Source organism: Carcharhinus amblyrhynchos, chromosome 8 (assembly GCF_965287045.1).
Source record: "Carcharhinus amblyrhynchos chromosome 8, sCarAmb.v2.hapA, whole genome shotgun sequence".
Lineage (NCBI taxonomy): Eukaryota > Metazoa > Chordata > Chondrichthyes > Carcharhiniformes > Carcharhinidae > Carcharhinus > Carcharhinus amblyrhynchos.
In genome coordinates this window covers 40,862,993-40,878,240 of record NC_137331.1, presented here as the reverse complement: position 1 = coordinate 40,878,240, position 15,248 = coordinate 40,862,993, and the positions used below count along the sequence as shown (strand labels likewise).

The 15,248-nt window shown below is 44.4% G+C and overlaps 1 protein-coding gene across 3 annotated transcripts; it reads left to right on the top strand.

The window, feature by feature from the left end:
• The first annotated feature begins 1,704 nt into the window (after window positions 1-1,704).
• On the top strand, window positions 1,705-13,522 carry ntaq1 (N-terminal glutamine amidase 1). Of its 3 annotated transcripts, none has more exons than XM_080194847.1 (6): window positions 1,705-2,003; window positions 7,093-7,192; window positions 8,258-8,308; window positions 9,333-9,481; window positions 11,751-11,875; window positions 12,273-12,916. In XM_080194847.1, the coding sequence occupies exons 1-6, from the start codon at window positions 1,906-1,908 to the stop codon at window positions 12,386-12,388; spliced, it is 639 nt and encodes a 212-aa protein (XP_080050973.1). In that variant the 5' UTR covers window positions 1,705-1,905; the 3' UTR covers window positions 12,389-12,916. The 3 variants fall into 3 exon arrangements, with proteins under 3 accessions (XP_080050973.1, XP_080050974.1, XP_080050972.1); XM_080194848.1 differs by lacking the exon at window positions 12,273-12,916 and adding an exon at window positions 12,939-13,522 and having other exon boundaries at window positions 1,710-2,003; XM_080194846.1 differs by lacking the exons at window positions 1,705-2,003; window positions 7,093-7,192; window positions 12,273-12,916 and adding exons at window positions 7,664-7,945; window positions 12,939-13,522 and having other exon boundaries at window positions 8,259-8,308.
• Window positions 13,523-15,248: the final 1,726 nt, after the last annotated feature.

Here is a 15,248-nt window from a genome sequence, read left to right as displayed (position 1 = left end):
TGTGGAAAGTCTGTAGAGAGATCTGGATAGGCTGAGCGAGTGGGCGAGGACCTGGCAGATGGAGTATAATGTTAGCAAGTGTGACGTTATCCACTTTGGCAGAAATAATAGTAGGAGGGATTATTATTTAAAAGGCAAAAAGCTGCAGCATGCTACAGTGCAGAGGGACCTGGGGCTCCTTGTGCACGAGTTGCAAAAATCCAGTCTGCAGGTGCAGCAGGTGCTCAAGAAGGCAAATGGAATGTTAGCCTTGCTGCAACTGTATAGGGTATTGGTGAGGCTGCAGCTGAAGTACTGTGTGCAGTTTTGGTCGCTGCACTTGCGGAAGGATATATTAGCCTTGGAGGGAGTGCAGAGAAGGTTCACTAGGCTGATACCGGAGGTGATGGGGTTGGCCTATGAAGAGAGACTAAATAGACTGGGTCTGTACTCGTTGGAGTTTAGAAGGCTGAGAGGGGATCTTATAGAGACATATAAGATAATGAAGGGGATGGATAGGGTAGAGGTAGAGAGATTCTTCCCACCTAGAAAGAATAGCAGGACTAGAGGACACAGCCTCAAGATAAGGGGGGGGGGGGTGCTGCAGTTTAGATCAGAGTTGATGAGGAACTTCTTCACTCAAAGGGTGGTGAATCTCTGGAATTCTCTGCCTGTTGAAGTCGTGGAGGCTACCTCGCTAAATATATTTAAGTCACGGGTAGATAGGTTTCTGATAGACAGGGGAATTAAGGGTTATGGGGAGAAAGCGGGAAAGTGGAACTGATCCACTTCAGATCAGCCATGATCTTATTGAATGGCGAGGCAGGCTCAAAGGGCTAGATGGCCTACTCCTGTTCCTATTTCTTGTGTTACAGATAGTGTGATATAAACCCAAGATCCCAGTTGAGGTCATCCTCGTGTGCAGAACTTGGCTATCAGTTTTTGGTCAATGATTCTGCATTGTCATGTGTCATGAAGGCCACCTTGGAGAAGGCTTACCCGAAGGTCAGAGGCCAAATACCTATGACTGATGAAGTCTTCCCCGACAGGAATGAATATCGCTCGACAATCACCAGGCAGAAGTGTTCTCTTCCTGTCGGGGAACGCTTCAGCAGTCACAGGCATTCAGCCTCTGATCTTTGGGTGAGCGTTCCCTAAGACAGCCTTCACAATAATGCAGAATCGCTGAGCAGAGACTGACAGCCAAGTTCCACACGCATGAGGACGGCCTCAACCGGGATCTTGGGTTCATGTCACACTATCTGTAACCCCCATAACTTGCCTGGGCTTGCAAAAATCTCACTAACTGTCCCGACTGGAGACAATACACATCTCTTTAACCTGTGCTTAACCCTCTCTCCATTCACATTGTCTGTACACGTAAAGACTTGATTACCTGTAAAGACCCACATTCCGAGCATTATCTTGCAAATTGAGTTTGTGTCTATATACGCCCTGTTGTGAACACAACTCCTCACTCACCTGATGAAAGAAGCATACTTATGCTACCAAATAAACCTGTTGGGCTTTAACCTGGTGTTGTGAGACTTCTCACTGTACATCCATATCAGTCCCTGCAGGGAAACCGGAAACTGCGCGCGCAAGCTACCACCCAGCTCAAACGTAATCGTGTGCAGCCACTGTTTCCCTCCGGCTTCTTCACGGTGTGGAACCGGAAGTCGCTCGCGCGGCTCGTCGCCCCGTCCAGTGGGCGTGTGCACCCGCTATCCCCCTCCGGTTCCCTGTGTCCATCGTTATCCTCGCTGGACGGGTTCCGACTCGGTTCAATCATATTGGTTCCTGTCAGGGCTGTGCCAGAGGCTTTTTTTTCCTTGTTTAGAAGCAATTCTCTCTCCCCTTGAATTAAAATTCAGGTGTTTAGCAGTTTAGTTTCTGTTTTTTTTCTCTCTCTGAAGCAACGTTGTTATGAGTACCCCAAACCCTGAGAGGTTAGACCCAGGAGGTGGTAAAAGCCAGATGCCAGCCATTCTAAAGGAGGATTGTGTGTACACCAGCTGTTATTGGTAAGCAGGCCTGATAGAGGAGAGATGATCTCTGTTGTTCACTGTGGGTTAAAATCCCACATCTTAAGATGCAGCTTTCCGAAAGCAAAACATTGCTTCACATTTTTTTGAAAGTATTAAAAAATGGCACAGTGCTTAGCACGCTGTGTCATAGTGCCAGGGATCTGGGTTTGATTTCTGGCTTGGGTCACTACCTGTGCAGAGTCTGCGCATTCTCCCCATGTCTGCATGGGTTTCCTCCCGTTTCCTTCCACAATCTGAAAGACGTGCTGGTTTGGTGCACTGGCCATGCTAAATTCTCCCTCAGTGTACCTGAACAGGTGCTGGTGTGTAGCAACTAGAGGAGTTTTCACAGTAACTTCATTACAGTGTTAAAGTAAGCCTACTTGTGACTAATGAATAAATTTTAAAATGGGCAAAAACTATTTTGAGACCTGGAATGTGCTGGCTGAAAGGGTGGTGGAAGAAGATTCAATGGTAACTTGAAGGAGAATTGGGAAGGGAAAAAACTGCACGGCTATGGAAAAACAGCAAGGGAGTGAAACTGAGACAAAAATAAAAAATGCTGGATAAACTCAGCAGGTCTGGCAGCTTCAGTGGCATGATAGGCAGAGTTAATGTCTCAAGTGTATATGACACTTCCTACTGCAGAAGGACCATCAGACTCAACATTACCAGCAGAAAAATCATATGGACTCAAACCGATAACTTTCTCTTTCCACGGATGCTGCTAGAGTTGTTGAGTTTATCCAGCATTTTCTGTTTTTATTTCAGATTTCCAGCATCCATAGTATTTGATTTGATTTGATATATTGTTGTCACTTGTATTGGTATACAGTGAAAAGTATTGTTTCTTGCAAACAAAACATGCCGTTCATAGAGCACATAGGGGAGAAGTAAAGGAGAGAATGCAGAATGTAATGTTACAGGCAGAGCTAGGGTGCAGACTAAAATAGTTTAATATCTGGTAGGTCCATTCAAAAGTTTGATGGCAGCAGGGAAGAAATTGTTCTGGAGTCGGTTGGTACGTGATCTCAGACTTTTGCATCTTTTTCCTGACAGGTGAAGCTAGGGCAGTGGATAGAGGAGAGCCGGTGGATGTGGTCTTTCTGGATTTTCAGAAGGCGTTTGACAAGGTACCTCACAAGAGGTTATTGCAGAAGGTCAGGGGACATGGAGTTGGGGGTAGGGTGTTAGCGTGGATAGAGGATTGGTTGTCAAATAGGAGGCAGAGAGTGGGGGTCAATGGGTGCTATTCGGATTGGCGGATGGTGACTAGTGGGGTGCCCCAGGGGTCGGTGCTGGGGCCTCAGCTATTTACCATTTATATAGATGATCTGGAGGAGGGAACCGAGTGCAGGGTGTCGAAATTTGCTGATGACACCAAGATTGGGGGAACGGCAAATTGTGCGGAGGGTGTGGAGAGTCTGCAGAAGGATCTAGATAGGCTGGGCGAATGGGCCAGGAAATGGCAAATGGAATTTAATGTTGGCAAGTGTGAGGTGGTCCACTTTGGTAGGAAGAATGGTAGGAAGGACTATTACTTACGTGGCGAAAAACTGCAGCAGGCGACGGTGCAGAGGGACCTCGGGGTCCTTGTGCATGAATCGCAAAAACCCAGCTTGCAGGTGCAGCAGGTGGTCAGGAAGGCGAATGGGATGCTGGCCTTCATAGCGAGGGGGATTGAATATAAAAGTAGGGAGGTCTTGCTGCAGCTGTATAGGGCATTGGTGAGGCCGCAGCTGGAGTACTGTGTGCAGTTTTGGGCGCCGCACCTGCGCAAGGATATTTTGGCCCTGGAGGGAGTGCAGAGGAGGTTTACTAGGCTGATACCGGAGTTGAGGGGATTGAGCTATGAGGAGAGGCTGAATAAACTAGGCTTGTACTCGTTAGAGTTTAGAAGAATGAGGGGAGATCTCATTGAGACGTATAAGATGATGAATGGGATGGATAGGGTAGAGGTGGAGAGACTCTTCCCGCTCAAAAAAGACAGTAGGACTAGGGGGCACAGCCTCAAGATAAAGGGGAGGCGGTTTAGAACGGAGTTGAGGAGGAACTTCTTCACTCAAAGGGTGGTGAATCTCTGGAATTCTCTGCCCGTTGAAGTGGTGGAGGCTGCCTCGCTAAATATTTTTAAGAAGCGGGTTGATGGGTTCTTGATAAGAGAGGGGATTAAGGGTTATGGGGAGAGGGCGGGAAAGTGGAACTGAGCCACGACAGATCAGCCATGATCTTATTGAATGGCGGGGCAGGCTCGAAGGGCTAGATGGCCTACTCCTGCTCCTATTTCTTATGTTCTTATGTTCTTATGAAGGTAGAAGAGAGAATGTCTAGGGTACATAGGGTCCTTGGTGGCTGCTTTTCCAAGGCAGCAGGAAGTGTGGACGGAGTCGATAGATTTTGCTTTTATTAGGGGAGTGGGACTGATTGGCTAGGTTCTCTGAAGAGCTAACATGAGCACATGGGCTGAATGTGTGGTAGGATTTTGTAAAACCACTCCTGATCTTTTTTCCCCTTTAAGAGTCTTTTCAGACAGCAGATCTGCTTTCCACACGTGGAAAGACTGGTACATACACACAGCTCTGATGTGCTCCCTAGGTTTGGTAGATTGTCCGTGTTCTATGTGACAATCTGACCACAAGAATGATGTGCCAAAGGACACCCAGTAACTCTGGGGCCTGAACTCAGGCATGAGCATGAACCCATTGAGAAAGGGAGCGAACAGAAATCTACTTTGCACTTTGAATTGTGCAATTTTACAGAACAGAAGGAGGCTGTTTGTCCCATTGTGCTTTTGCAACGTGTTTAAAAAAGTATCGAATCCCTACAGTGCAGAAGGAGGCCATTCAGCCCATCAAATCTGCACCGACCACAAACCCACCCAGACCCTATCCCCGTAATCCCATACATTAACCCTGCTGATCTCCCTAATATTAAGGGGCAATTTAGCATGGCCAATCAATCTTACTGACACATCTGTGAACTGTGGGAGGAAACTGGAGGAAACCCACGCAGACACAGGGAGAATGTGGAAACTACACACAGACAATGACCTGAGGCTAGAATTGAACACCCGTCCCTGGCGCGGTGAGGCAGCAAAGCTAACCACTGTGCTGTCGTACTTAGCCCTACAGATCAGTTCTTTTTGTCTGTAAATCACCAAGTTCCTCATTCTCAAGTACCTGTCCAATTCCCTTTTAAAATTATTTATGGATTCAGCTTTCACCATCTTTTCAGGAAGAGTGTTCCTGATCCCAAATATTCTCTTGAGTGAAATCATACCTCCTTAACTCACCTCTAGATCCTTTGCTAATATCTTAAATCCAAGGCTGTTTTCCTTGGAGCAGAGAAGGCTAAGAAGTGACCTGATCAAGGTGAACAAAATTATGAGGGGCATGGACAGGGTAGATGGAAAAAATGTTTCCCTTTAACAGAGGGGTCAACAATAAGGTCAATAGCCAGGTTTAAAGTTAAGGTACAGAGCTTTAGAGGGGATTTAAGGAAAACATTTTGCACCCAGAGGGCGGTGGGAATCTGGAACTCACTGCCTGAATGAGTTGTAGAGGTGGGAAACCTCACAACATTTAAGAAGCATTTAGATGTGCACTTGAAATGCCATAACATACAAGGCTATGGAGCAAGTACTGGAAAATGGGATTAGAATAGATAGGTACTTGATGGCCGGCACAGACAAGATGGGCCAAAGGGGCTGTTTCTGTGTTGACAAACTCTATGTCTCTATGATTATGACTAAGACCTCTGATTACTGAGCTATTCGTCAGAGGAAACAGTCTTTCTCTACCTATTCTCTCAAAACCTTTCATTATCTTAAAAACCTCCATTAAGTCACCATTTAACCTTCTATGCTCCAAGGAGAGCAATCCTAATTTTTCCAACCCCAGTTTATAACCCCTCATCTCTTGTGTAAGCTGGCAAACTTTCTAAGGTCTTTATTGCTGAGAGGCCAGTGACCAGTAGCGTACCACAGGGATCCGTGTTAAGCCTCCCATTGTTTGTCATTTATATAAATGACATAGATGACTATGGGGTAGGGATCGGTAAGTTTGCCGATGGCACAAAGATTGGCTGGGTGGTTAATAATGAGGTTGAGTGTCTTGGGTTACAGAAAGATGTAGATGAGACGGTCAAATGGGCAGATGAGTGGCAGATGGAATTTAACCCTGAAATGTGTGAGGGTTATACACTTTGAAAAGTCTGACACTAGGAAGTTCCTAGGAATTCACTAGGAAGTCTGACACTAGGAAGCAAAGGGACCTTGGCGTGTTTGTCCATACATCTCTGAAGGAGGAAAGGCAGGTTAATAGGACATATGGCACACTTTATGTTTATCAATTGGAGTATAGATTACAAAAGCTGAGAGGTCATAATGGAGTTGTGTAGAACTTTGGTGAGGCCACATCCAGAGTACTGTGTGCAGTTCTGGTTGCCATGTTATACGAAGGATGTGAACGCATTGGAGGGGGTGCAGAGGAGATTCACCAGGATGCTGCTGGGGATGGAACATTTAAGTTATACAGAGAGGTTGTGTAGACTTGGGTTGTTTTCTGTGGAGCAGAGAAGACTGAGAGGCCACCTGATTGAGATGTACAAAATTATGAGGGGCATGGACAGGGTGAATAGGGAGCAGCTGTTCCTCTTAATTGAAAGGTCAGTTATGAGGGGACTCAAGTTTAAAGTGAGGAATGGGAGGTTTAGGGGGGAATTTGAGGAAAACCTTTTCTTACCCAGAGGGTGGTGACAGTCTGGAATGCGCTGCCTGGGAGGGTGGTAGAGGTGGGATGCCTCACATTCTTTGCAAAGTAGTTGGGTGAGTACTTGGCACGCCATAACATTCAAGGTTATGGGCCAAGTGGGATTAAATGGGCAGATCAGGGCCTTTTGTGTGTCAGTGCAGACTTGCTGGGCCGAAGGACCTGTTCTGCACTGTAGCATTCTGTGATTGTTTATGTCTTTCTTGAAGAACTTTGCCCAGAACATTTCAACTTCCAACATTGGATTTAGAAAGAAAAAGAAATGGCAAATATTTAAGCAATGAATGTTAACATCAATATTAACATATGTTCTTCAGTGAAGAAAATGTGTGGAAGCTTTGTGAATACATAAAGAACAGACGACAACATCCTCTAGAAGAATGGTACACTGTTTTTATATCAAATGATCAAAGGATGGTAAGTGCAATTTGGAAATAAAATGTACATTTTTTATTTCAAGGTACAAGACTGTTGCAAAATTACTTTTATGCCTGTAAGACAGAATTGTTACAGCGCAGGAGACTTTTCATCCTATCATGTTAGCACCGCCTCTCTGCATGAGCAATACACCTAATCCCCCACATTCTCTCTGTAAGTGGCTGCACTGTGGCACAGTGGTTAGCAGCATGTTCTGAAAGATTCGTTCTTGTACAATGCAGCTCCTCACTAAACCAGCAGAGGGGTCCCCTGCTTAACCCCTCTTTCAGTTGCATTAGTAAAAATATCCAAGTAGCAATGAGGTCTTGTGCCACAGTTGGTTAGCACTCCCGCCTCTGAACCAGCAGATCTGGATTCAAGTCTCACCCCAGCACGTGAGGCCAAGGAAGGTGCGTTCATAATGCAGCCAAACAGGGTGAGTATTGATCTGCAAACTTCTTTTAACACATGCCAATGGCAGGCAGTAAGAGCAAGAGAGATTCCTGGTCAGCCATGTGATGAAAGGAATGTTCGAGCCTCTGCCATCATTATCCACAGCTTCTGATTATAGCACAGAAAAGTGTCTGCAGCCCATAGCAACTCAGACTCCCTGTGTGAACTGTAAGACATCATCACAACAAGTAGGAATGATCTCATCACCATATTATGGATGGCACAGTGGCACTGTGGTTAAAACTGCTCCTTCACAGCACCAGGGACCCAGGTTCAATTCCCAGCTTGTGTCACTATCTGAGAAGTCTGCATGTTCTCCCTGTGTCTGTGTGGGTTTCCTCTGGGCACTCCGGTCTCCTCCCACAGTCCAGTAGATATGCTGATTATGTGTGTTGGCCATACTAAATTCTCCCTCGCTGGAATGTGGCAACTAGGGGATTTTCACAGTAACTTCATTGAAGTGTTAATGCAAGCCTACTTGTAACCCTAATAAATAAACTTTAAAACAACTCTGTAATAAAAAAGATGAATTGTCATGTTAAAGAATCAAAACTGTGGAATTAATTTTTGTCTAACTTGCGTTTTGTTTTTATTTGTTTCATTACTGCAAAGGTGCCAATCTGGAGCCAGCAGTCAGGCAGTGACAATCAGCCTGTAATCTGGGTAAGTGATTCCTTTGTTACTCAATATTTATGTCTCTGCTTGTGTAACAATCGTGACTTTTAGTTAAGCAATTAATTGTTTGATCCCCGGAATAGCAGGATTATCATATGAGGAGAGATTGGGTTGACTGGGCTTGTATCTACTGGAACTTCGAAGAGTGAGAGGGGATCTCATTAATACATGTAAATTCTGACAAGTCTGGACAGAACTGGGTCAGGAATGTTGTTTCATCTGTCTTGTTTGGGGCGAGGAGAGGGGCCTAGAACAAGGGGTCACAGTCTCAGTCTCAGGATACAGAGGTTGACTGATTAGGACTGAGATGAGGTCTGTAACATAATGGGGGGCATAAATCGGTTAGGTAGTCAACATATTTTCCCAAAGGTAGGGGAGTCTAAAACTAGAGGGCATAGGTTTAAGGTGAGAGGAGAGAGATACAAAAGGGTCCAGAGAGGAAATTTTTTCACACAGAGGGTGGTGAGTGTCTGGAACAAGCTGCCAGAGGTAGTAGTAGAGGTGGGTACAATTTTGTCTTTTAAAAAGCATTTAGACATTCACATGGGTATGATGGGTATAGAGGGATATGGGCCAAACATGGGCAATTGGGACTAGCTTAGTGGTTTAAAGAAAAGGGCGGCATGAACAAATTGGGCTGAAGGGCTTGTTTCCATGCTGTAAACCTCTATGACTCTATGAGGAGAAACATCTTCACTCAGAGAGTAGAGAACCTGTGGTATTCTCTACCACAGAAGGCCAAGTCACTCAATATATTTAAGGAGGAAACAAATTTCTAGACTCTAAAAACTTCAAGGAGAATGAGGAGAGTGTGGGAGTATGGTGTTGAAACAGGAATTCAGCCATGATCATATTGAATGGTAGAGCAGGCTTGAAGGGCTGAATGGCCTACTCCAATTCTTATTCTCTGTGTTTCTGTTTCTACAGTACTATATAACTTTTCCTAAATGAGCAAAGACAGCTTTTGTAATCTGATATACTGTAGTGTGAACATCGGAATAATTTATTACAGGATTACCACGTTATCCTACTTCACGACTGTGGCGGAGAGTACTGTGAGGTCTATGACCTGGATACAACACTTCCATTTCCGTGTCCCTTCGATACTTATGTGAGAGAAGCCTTCAGATCTGAGGATCTCATCAGACCAGCGTTTCGAAGGTGAGCCAGCTGTTGGTTGAGACCTGTTCCTGCAATTAATTCTTCACAACTTTTTCTATGTCCATAATGCAATGGGTGAACTTTATAAACCTTTTCTAAGTATGGAGAGAATCAGCTGGGAAGTTCCATAATTGAAAGAGGAGAGTTAGAGATAGAATTAGAGGCAGACCTTGCAGGAGTGTAATTAGGAAACATTTTTACACGAGAAGGAAGGTAGAGGTTTGGAACTCCCTCTTCTGTAGCCAGCCAGCTAGATCAATGTATATTTAAAATCTGAGATTGACAGATCCTTATCAATCTAAGGTATTAAGGGAAATAGGGAAAAGTGGGGAATGTATAGTTATGTCTCAAATCAGCCATGATCTTGCTGAATGGCTTTCTTCTGTTTCTTTGAGTAAGGACAGGGTGGTGCTTGCAAGTTAGGTGACCCACAACCAAATAACTAACCAGGGTTTAAGTTTTAGGCCCCCCCCCCACTCCCCCATCTGAAAGAATGGCTACTCCAAGAGAGCACCGTAGGACACCTCTGCCATAAACCATCAGTCCGTAGCCTGGCATGGTGGCACAGTAGTTAGCACTGCTGCCTCACAGTGCCAGGGGACTGGGTTTGATTCCTGGCTTGGGTGGTGTTTGCACATTCTCCCCGTGCCTGAGTAGGTTTCTTCCGAGTGTTCTGATTTCCTCCCATAGTCCAGAGATGTACTGGTTAGGTGCATTGGCCATGATGAGTTCTCCCTCAGAACAGGCGCTGGAATATGACAGCTAGGGGATTTTCACAGTAACTTCATTGCAGTGTAATTGTAAGCCTTCTTGTGACACTAATAAATAAACTAAACTAAAAGCTCAACAAGGAATCAGGAGGAGGAGAGAAAATTAGATTTAAAAAATCATGACAAAAGACTTGCCTTAAAATAGCACCTTTAACAAACGAATATGGCTAAAAGCACTTCACAATCAATTAACTAGTTTTTAAAGTGCAGACCCTGATACATTTCCTGCATTATAACAGTGAATTTGATCACAGCAAGCTTCCATGAATAAAGTTGTGATAAATTATCAGATAATCTTGTTTGAGGCAAAAGAGGATGCTGGAAATACCACCCCTGCTCTTCTTCTACAAGCGGAATCTTTTACACCTGAGAGAGCAGGCAAGGCCTTGGTTTATGTCCCATCCAATCTATGGCACTTCTAGCAGTGCAGCACTCCCTCAGTACGACACTGGGATGGTCAGCCTGGATTTATGTACTCCAGTCTCTGGAGTGGGACTTGAACCCAGAACTTTCAGGCAAGCATGCTACCTAATGAGGCAAACCTGACATGGGTTTGAGTGAACAATGAGAAAGAAAAAAAACTGGTGAAAAATGGAAGGTGAGGAAAAGAAGGAAAACAAGACTACCTCCAATGAACAACAGTTTTTGCCATCTTTCTGTTATGTGAACTGCCGACAGATTTTAGGTCGAAAGTTTAAACTTTATTATTGTCACAAGTAGGCATACATTAACTCTGCAATGAGATTATTGTGAAAATCCCCTAGTTGCCACACTCTGGGTACACTGAGAGGGAGTTTGGCATAGCCAATGCACCTAACCAGCACGTCTGTCGGACTATGGGAGGAAACCGGAGCACCCGGAGGAAACCCATGTGATACGGGAAGAATGTGCAGACTCCGCACAGAGAGTGACCAGAGCTAGGAATTGAACCCAGGTCCCTGGTGCTGTGAGGCAGCAGTGCTAACCACTGTGCCACCATGCTGCCCACTCTCGGGGATTAAGGGATATGGGGAGCAGGTAAGAAACTAGAGTTGAAGTTCAAGATCAGCAATGATTATATTGAAAGACGGAGCAGGCTCGATGGGCCAAATGGCCTGCTCCTGCTCCTATTTCCTGTCTCCTTGAGGTCTCTAACTATCTTTCCACTTTCCTGCTGTCCCTCCACACCACCCAAATTTTTATTATGTTTTATTCCCTTCCCAAGAGTGCTGCCTGCTGTTGCAAGGCTTAAGAATGTAACAAACTGTACTCCTCCACAACCATATCAGTGCATGTCTATAGCTGGGCATCCAATTTGATTCTAATGAAGTCTGTTGCACCATCTTTTTTAACATCATTCCCAATGAATGAATGCAGAAATAGCAGTTAGTTTCCTACTGCTGAGAGTTGCCCCGGCCTATGATTCAACAAAGGGAAATATTGATTGGAAAAGATCGGGGCGGGATAAAAAGAGGCAGGAGAAATATAATTCAACAAATTGCAATGTTGTTTTTGTTTAGAAAAATGCGAGTGGTAAGAGCAGATCTGTACCTGAAGACATTTGCTTCTGATCGCTCCCATATGAAAGATGCTAATGGAATGTGGCGTATGGCTCCTCCACCGTATCCATGTATTCAAACAGCAGGTCAGTGAAACAAGACATGTTTGAAATTTTACAACACAATGCCTCAAAACCAGATAATCCGTGTTTTCTGATATAATTTCACTGTCTCGTGTGTAACCTGATATGTCCTTGAGACGCTGTAATCATATTGGTCCTTGGGTTGACGGCATCTCTGATAAGACCACCATTTATACCTATCCCTAATTGCCCCAGGGAAGATGATAGTGAGCTGCCTCAAACTGCTGCAGTCAATTTGGAATGGGTATACTCACAGTGCTGTTAGGGAGGGAGTTCCAGGATTTTGACCCAACCACAGTGAAGGAACGGAAATATATTTCCAAGCCAGGCTGGTGTTTAATTTAGAAGGGAATTTGCAGGTTGCGGCATTCTCTTGCATCTACTGTTCTTGCTCTTCCAGATTGTAGAGATTGCGGGTTTGGAAGGTGCTGTCGAAGGAGCCTGACTGAGTTGCTGCAGTGCATCTTGTGGATGGTATACACTGCAGCCACTGTGTGCCGATGGTGGAGGATGTGAATGTTGATGATGGTGATTGGGGTGCCAATCAAGCAGGCTGCTATGACCTGGATGGTGTCAAGCTGCTTGAGTGTTTTTGGAGCTGCACCCATTCAGGCAAGTGGGGAGTATTCCATCCTGACTTGTGCCTTGTAGGTCATGGATAGGCTTTGGGGAGTCAGGAGGTGAGTTACACTACAGAATTCCCAATGTCTAGTCTGCTCTTATAGCCACAGTATTTATGTAGATGGTCCAATTTAGTTTTTGCCCAGTAGTAATTTCCCCCAGGATGTTTGATGGTGTGTTCTTGTGGTGATGTTATAGTCCCATGAACTGATATATCCATGGGGCAAAGCGTTCATATTTTATATTTTGGAATAAAATCTTTAATCCTCAGGGCAAGGTGAGATTTAATAGACTGCAAAATTATGAAGGTTTTTGATAAATTAAATGAAGGACATTTGTTCCAGTGGCAAGAGAGTGAGTAAGATGATTGTTCAATATTTTGGTGCCTTCTTGTTAAAAAAAAACACATTTCGTTTAACCTGTTGTGACTCTGGTTCAAATTTAGAGGCAAAGATGAATATCGATGATTTTATCAGTATGTCTCCGACAGTCGGATATGGCGATGTCTATACTCTCCCAGAATTCGCCCAACAATTTGGAAGCTCAAAGTTATAATACTTGGAAGAAAACTGTTCAAAGTTTCCAGTTTAAGTCCTTGACCCCTGAGAAGAGAGAGACGCAAGTAATTCTCCCAAGAAATAGCACTTTGGGTATTTGAGATATGCAAAGCCCTCCCCCCCACCCTCCCCCAATGGGCAACACTGAGCAGCAAGGACGACAGGAATGCAGCAGAGAGAGATTGGTACAAAGGGAAATCATTGATACTGGAAATGGTGATTCTGCTGAGCCTCTCAAATAGGAAACAATGCTCAAGAATGAACTCTTAGCTCAAGAGGAAGAGAATGTGATGAACTGTCTCTGACAACCACACAATATCCATTGAACAAACCATGGTGCAGACTGTTCCTTCGAACGATGATAAGTATAAAAGATATTAATCATATTTGATCAGCGTGGGAATGTGCAAAGTATTGTTCATCCACAAAGCAAAACGGTTCAATAAACTTGTAACTTTCGAAGGCTTAACAATCGTTTTCTGTTATTTGTGCTTTAACAATCTGTAGGATTTGCAAGTTCTCCTTGTGCCTGCATGGGTTTCCTCTGGGTGCCTCGGTTTCCTCCCATGGTCCAAAGACGTGTCGGTTAGGTTGATTGTCCATGCTAAATTGCCCCTTAGTGCCCTGGGATGTGTAGGTGAGAGGGATTAGTGGGGTAAATCTGTGTGATTGTGGGCATAGGGCCTGGCATTGTTGTTGGTGCAGACTCCTTGGGCTGAATGGCCTCCTTCTGCACTGTAGGGCTTCAATGATTCAATTATTTTCCACTGTATGTGCCATGTTAATGTGTATCAAGCAGCATCTGTCTGCGTTTTGTTGCAGGGATTGAGGTGGCCTGATGAATCATGAAAATGAGGTGCAGCGAATCATTGGGTGAGTTGCCCCAATGTAACTCACTCTGAAGCGGGTGTTAGAATAATTACAGGACAGAGGAGGCCATTCACTCTCTGTACTAGCTCTTCACAAGAGCAGTTTAGCTAGTCCCACTCTCCCAGCCCTGCAAATAATTTCTCTCCAGGTTTTTAGCCCGTTTGTTTTTGAATGCTGCGGTAACACGATTGGGCAATGCATTCCAAATCCTAACCACTTGCTGCACAAAAATGTTTTTCCTCGAATCACCTCTGATTCTCTTATCAATCTTTTAAATCAGTGTCCTCTTGTTCTTGACCCCTCTAACAATACGGACAGTTGCTCTATATCTACTCTATCCAGACCTTTCATGAAATCTGACCTGTGGTTCTAGCCTAAAGGTTAAGCTTTCACATTCCACCTAAAAGAAAGCACCTCTAATCATGCAGCCAGAAGGGAAAATTAGATTTTGATTTGATTTATTATTGTCACATATTAATATGCAGTGAAAAGTATTGTTTCTTGCATGCTATACAGACAAAGCATACCGTTCATAGAGAAGGAAAGGAGAGAGTGCAGAATGTAGTGTCACAATCAAAGCTAGGGTGTAGAGAAAGATCAGTTTAGTACGAGGTAAGTCTATTCAAAAGTCTGACAGTATCAGGGAAGAAGCTGTCCTTGAGTTGGTTGGTACGTGACCTCACACTTTTGTATCGTTTTCCCGACAGAAGAAGGTGGAAGAGAGAATGTACGGGGTGCGCAGGCTCCTTGATTATGCTGGCTGCTTTTCCAAGGCAGCGGGAAGTGTAGACAGAGTCAATGGATGGGAGACTAGTTTGCGTGATGGAACTAGTAATGTAGAAGCCAAGGTCCTGGGGACATGGGTTCAAATCCCACCAGGCCAGCTGGTGGAATTCAAATGCAATGAATAAAATCTTTAATATATTTGATTGATTTGAGTTATTGTTGTCACATGTATTAGTATACAGTGGAAAGTATTGTTTCTTACATGCTATAGAGACAAAGCATACCGTTCATAGAGAAGGGAGAGAGTGCAGAATGTGGTGTTACAATCATAGCTAGGATGCAGAGAAAGATCAACTTAATATGAGGTAGGTCCATACAAAAGTCTGATGGCAGTGGGGAAGGATAATCTCAGTACTGGTGACCATGAAACTGTAATCAAATGTAAAAAAATACGCACTGTGTTCACGAGTTCACTAATGCACTTTAGGGAAGGAAATCTGCCATCCTTACCTGGTCTGACTTGCACATGATTCCAGATCCACAAAAATGTGGCTGAATGTATGGGTGGTATGTTGGCACAGTGGTTTGTACTGCTGCCTTAC

Bases quoted from the DNA above. Each gene is read 5' to 3' on its own strand.
- ntaq1 (XM_080194846.1), top strand. From the start codon at position 7,711: ATGAAAGGAATGTTCGAGCCTCTGCCATCATTATCCACAGCTTCTGAT. The intron at 7,946-8,258 runs AGAAGTCTGCAT...TTACTGCAAAGG, and splicing joins CCAGCTTGTGTCACTATCTG to TGCCAATCTGGAGCCAGCAG. The intron at 8,309-9,332 runs GTAAGTGATTCC...AATTTATTACAG, and splicing joins ACAATCAGCCTGTAATCTGG to GATTACCACGTTATCCTACT.